We start from the raw sequence: 5,000 nt of genomic DNA on the forward strand, positions 1-5,000 counted from the left end.
ACTTCAACCACTACTTTATAGGCAGAGAGAGAGAGAGAGAGAGAGAGAGAGAGAGAGAGAGAGAGAGAGAGAGAGAGAGAGAGAGAGAGTATACTTTGCCTTCAAAAATATGAATTAAAAATCTTTAATTTATAAGTTGAAATTAATTACCGTTCTTACAAATAAAAGTATTCTAGATCCTGTACAAGAGAATTTTATGATGGAATGAATTCTATTTATATTGATATTCTTCAAATTGAATAAAGATTAAACAAAGTAGAAAATTAAATGAATAAGTTACGATTAAGATCATTCATAGCAATGCTAATAACTCTGTACGGTTTTCTAGGGATAAGAAATCTATTTCATTTAACTGAGAATACTTACATATATACGATTAATCTAATCAATCGATTTCTTTATTACAAACAGCAATGAAGATCCACGTTAGCGAGACCACCCATAAACTCCTGGCCAAGACCGAAAAGTACAATTTAGATTTCCATCGAAGACTGGAAGTTGTCACCAAATACCGTGCACAAACACAGGAGGTACTGGAATGGATGGATAGACGGATAGTCCTATAGAGCTTATAGTCCATTTCTTTTAGCGAGTCATATTTGCACCGATTCGCAACGGTGCCCTTTTAGCTCGGAAAAGTTTCCTGGTCGCTGATTGGTTAGAATTATCTTGTCCAACCAATCAGCGATCAGGAAACTTTTCCCCTTTTAGCTCGGAAAAGTTTCCTGGTCGCTGATTGGTTAGAATTATCTTGTCCAACCAATCAGCGATCAGGAAACTTTTCCGAGCTAAAAGGGCACCGCTGCGAGTCGGTGCAAATATGACTCGCTAAAAGAAATGGACTATAGTAGTTTCTTGATAACAACAGAGTTAGAGAGATACAAAAATAATGTATGTAGTATTTCACTCGTTCGTAAAGCTATGCATTAGATTGCAAAAATGGTGTTACCTACAAATTCGTGGCGCTTAATGACTACTTTCATGTCAGGTTACAATTCTAACAAAAATTAATGGCTAGAATAGATTGATAACTTAGCTTGGGTTCCCTTATTAAAACTACCGGAGAGAGCTTCAAACTCTTAGAGGTTCACCAAACTATTAACTAAGCTTCACAAGGCACTAAAAGCTTTGGAAGAGCCTATGGCACTACCCAAGACTAATGAACAATGGTTTGATTTTGGAGTGCCCTTCTTCTAGAAGAGCTGCTTACCATAGTTAGAGAGTCTCTTCTAGTCTTATCAAGAGGAAAGTAGCCAGGAAATAATTATAGTACAGTATTCAACCCCTTTAGCGAAGAATTATTTGGTAATCTCATTGATGTCAGGCGTATGAAGACAAAGGAGAATGTGGAAAGAATAGGCCAGACTATTCGGTGCATGTGTAGGCAATGGAAAAATGAACCGTAACCAGAGAGAGGGATCCAATGTAGTACTGTCTGGCCAATAAACAAGACGTTACGGAACTGACTACCGACAATAAAAGGGTGATTTAAGTCGCTCAGGGTTCCAGCAAAGGTCCATAAAGTAAATTTAGAGACTAAGTGCAAGTAAAATAAATAAAAATTCTTTCATCTGAAAGGCTCTATTACCTATTTTAAAAAAGGATCTGTTTTGCGTTGAGTTTGTCTGCTCGCCTGTGTGTATGTTTTCAAGATCTTATAAAAATCAATACGTTCCAGGAAACAAATGATTAGCGTTTTCGTAGAATCAGTGACCTTAGACCCAGTACATTTCATGTTTCCATTTGCTGTTTTAGTCACTGATAATGTATCCTGTAGTTTATACGAAAACTGCTTGACTAATTTGTTCGTGTTTCCAAGAAAGAAAGTTTTTATGACGAATAGATTTGGAATAAGTATATCAATTGCATTGGTGCAAGCTTCCAATACCCAACAACTATTCCTCTGGGATATGAGGAAATTCTATAACTTTTTTCTTGGTGCAGAAGTGATAACAATCATTAAAGACTAATGGTCGTTCAAAAGCGTCAAAGACAAGAGGAACGCCACTGTGCTGTCACTCAATGCCTTAGAGACCGAACATAAAAGCCCTTGGGCTTATAACATAATGCTTTCCCAACTAGGGCTGTAGTTTAGATATTAATAATAATAATAATAATAATAATAATAATAATAATAATAATAATAATAATAATATTTTCAGCAACCAAGACCCAAGTGTGTCTCCACCCTAATCTGTGTATATAGATACTTGCTGTATATACTATGTAAATTTACTTAATAAAAAAAAAAAAAAATGGGAACAGGGCCGTCAAGGCAGTGGCTCGTGTCATTGCCTCTATAGTCCCTCAAACCACATTCCCTATTTCACGCAGATTTCGAGGCTGGTTTTAGCCTGTGAAAAACAAATATATAAAAAATTTGTTTGTTTTCATATGACTTATTCATAGCCAATGAAAGTAATCTATCTAAATGTTTAAAGGCCACACATGAATGGCTGAAGCAAGGGACAGTAACATTGCCATAGCTAGCAGGAAAAGTCCCATAGAGGCTGACCATATATACATATCAGAGCCAAAGCCACCTCTCCACCCAAGTTAGGACCAGGGAGATTAGTGAGGTTGCAGACACTACAAGGAACTATCGACCTTAAGCTGGACTCGAACCCCAGTCTAGCAGAACGTCAGCCAGGGTCGTTTTTAATAGGCACCCACAACCCTATTTCGGTGTTACTCTTGTATTGTTGCAGTAGTTATTAGATTTATGGATATTGAATGATAATCTATAAGATATAGTACCCATTTGCAATGCTACGAATCCTCTATTTTATTAATTTTCATAGAACTAGCTCAGTAACAATTAAGGTTTTACTGATCAACATTCCAACAGTTATTTTTGTATCTCTCATAAGACACTTCTATTTATTTAATTTAAAACATTAAGTTATTTTTTTTTCAAATATGGTTGTAGATATTACTGTTTATTATGTTACTCGACTGCATTAGTCAAATAATGACAAATTTATATATATTTGAAGACTTCACTCTAACGTAGTTATCATCTAGATAATGACAGTCTCAAGCTGTTATAACTCAGAAATCTATAGGTAAATCAAATAAGTATATATTCATCTAGCTGCATTACCTAAAATTAAATAAATGCTAAGAATTCTGTAAGTAAACTTGCAATAAGCAACAGCAACATAACTAAAAAAACTCAACTCTCTCTGAAATGCATGAGTTGGAAAAATTTAAAAAATGCTAAGAATTCTGTAAGTAAACTTGCAAAAAGCAACAGCAACATAACTCAAAAAGACTCAAACTCTCTCTGAAACGCAGGAGTTGGAAATGGACACCTATTGGCTACTCGGAAGGAAAGGAGGCACCAACCAGATCCAATCTGTTGAGATCGACAAGGACCAGACTCCTGCATTCCTGCAGTACATCTCCGAAAGCGAGGAAGCCAAGGCCCTCCGACACATATCCACGAGTAGAGTATGAGGGTGTGCAAAATCCGGGCATGGCAGGGCGCTGGAGCGGGAGGGCCAAGAAGAAATGAACTATCAAACGCCACAAAATGAACTACCAATATTTGATAATATTATCAGGAGGGTGTCCAAAATCTGATTAACCATTTTTTTTTTTTATCATATTTCGAGTTTCAGAGTGAGCCATGCCTAACATGTGGTTCGGTACGTGGATTGTCAGAGACAATGATCTTTTTGCAAGGGTTAGAGTAATTTAAATATCATTAATTGAAAAATAAGTGAGTCCTGCTAGATTTTGATATACATAATTCTTTACTATTAAAAAATAGCCTTATAGACAAACCATACTGTATATGAACAAACACACACACACACACACACATATATACACACACACACACATATATATATATATATATATATATATATATATATATATATATATATGAGTACACATACATGTATATATGTGTGTTTTTGTGTTATTTAAAAATAGATTATATATATATATATATATATATATATATATATATATGTATATATATGTGTGTGTTTGTGTGAGAGAGAGAGGATTTATTTACAGCATAAAAATATCTCCCTTTACCTCAGGGTGTCAGGGGCTCTAGAAAATACGAACAAAACGGTCGCTGCCATGTTCGTCTATTCACTGCAAAACTCTTGAGTAGACCCTAATGGAGTAAATGTGCACTATATTATCCACTCGATAGACATACAGAGAAGGCATATCAGTGGCGTGTTGGACCTTCCTACACATAATATCCATTAATCTGTTTTACGTTACTTGGATATCAAGACATTCACACCTTCTACTTAGCCTTTTATAGACCTTCCTTTTCTATTTCATTAAAACCATTCTAAATCATACACTCTTTCCCCCTACCTATCTTCCTGCATTCTCATCACATGACCAGATCATCTCGAAACATTCTTATTTTCCCTAACCCATATTTTAATCTTTTTAAGACTGATATACATCTCCAAATCTCTTACGCTTTCCCGTTCCTTTATAGGTAATGGGTTGGCCAGGGCATCAGCCACCCGTTGAGATACTACCACTAGAGAGTTATGGCGTCTTTTGGCTGGCCAGACAGACTACACTGATTCCTTCTCTCTGGTCACGATTCATTTTCCTTTTGCCTACACATACACAGAATAGTCTGGCCTATTCTTTACATATTCTCCTATGTCCTCATACACCTGACAACACTGAGATTACCAAATAATTCTTCACCCAAGTGGTTACTGCACTGTAATTGTTCAGTGGGCACTTTCCTCTTACTAATGGTAGAAGAGACTCTTCAGCTATGGTAAGCAGCTCTTCTAGGAGAAGGACACTCCAAAATCAAACCATTGTTCTCTAGTCTTGGGTAGTGTCATAGCCTCTGTACCATGGTCTTCCACTGTCTTGGGTTAGAGTTATCTTGTTTGAGGGTACACTCGGGCACACTATTCTATCTAATTTCTCTTCCTCTTGTTTTGTTAAAGTTTATATAGTTTACATAGAAGATATTTATTTTAATGTTGTTACTCTTC

General features: G+C 36.0%; 2 protein-coding genes across 2 annotated transcripts in view; one reads left to right on the forward strand and one right to left on the reverse strand.

Moving 5' to 3' along the window:
- The window catches only part of LOC137617882 (uncharacterized), a 23,016-nt gene extending 19,437 nt beyond the window's left edge, over positions 1–3,579 (forward strand). The window contains exons 14-15 of the mRNA XM_068347833.1: positions 412–530; positions 3,298–3,579. Coding sequence (XP_068203934.1) covers positions 412–530; positions 3,298–3,459 — 281 coding nt within the window. The 3' untranslated portion in view covers positions 3,460–3,579. The remainder of the gene's footprint in view (positions 1–411; positions 531–3,297) is intronic.
- Positions 1–5,000, reverse strand: part of LOC137618191 (retinol-binding protein pinta-like) — a 154,071-nt gene that overhangs the window by 98,858 nt on the left and 50,213 nt on the right. The window lies entirely within an intron of this gene.

The sequence above is a fragment of the Palaemon carinicauda genome, chromosome 24 (genome assembly GCF_036898095.1).
Source record: "Palaemon carinicauda isolate YSFRI2023 chromosome 24, ASM3689809v2, whole genome shotgun sequence".
NCBI lineage: Eukaryota > Metazoa > Arthropoda > Malacostraca > Decapoda > Palaemonidae > Palaemon > Palaemon carinicauda.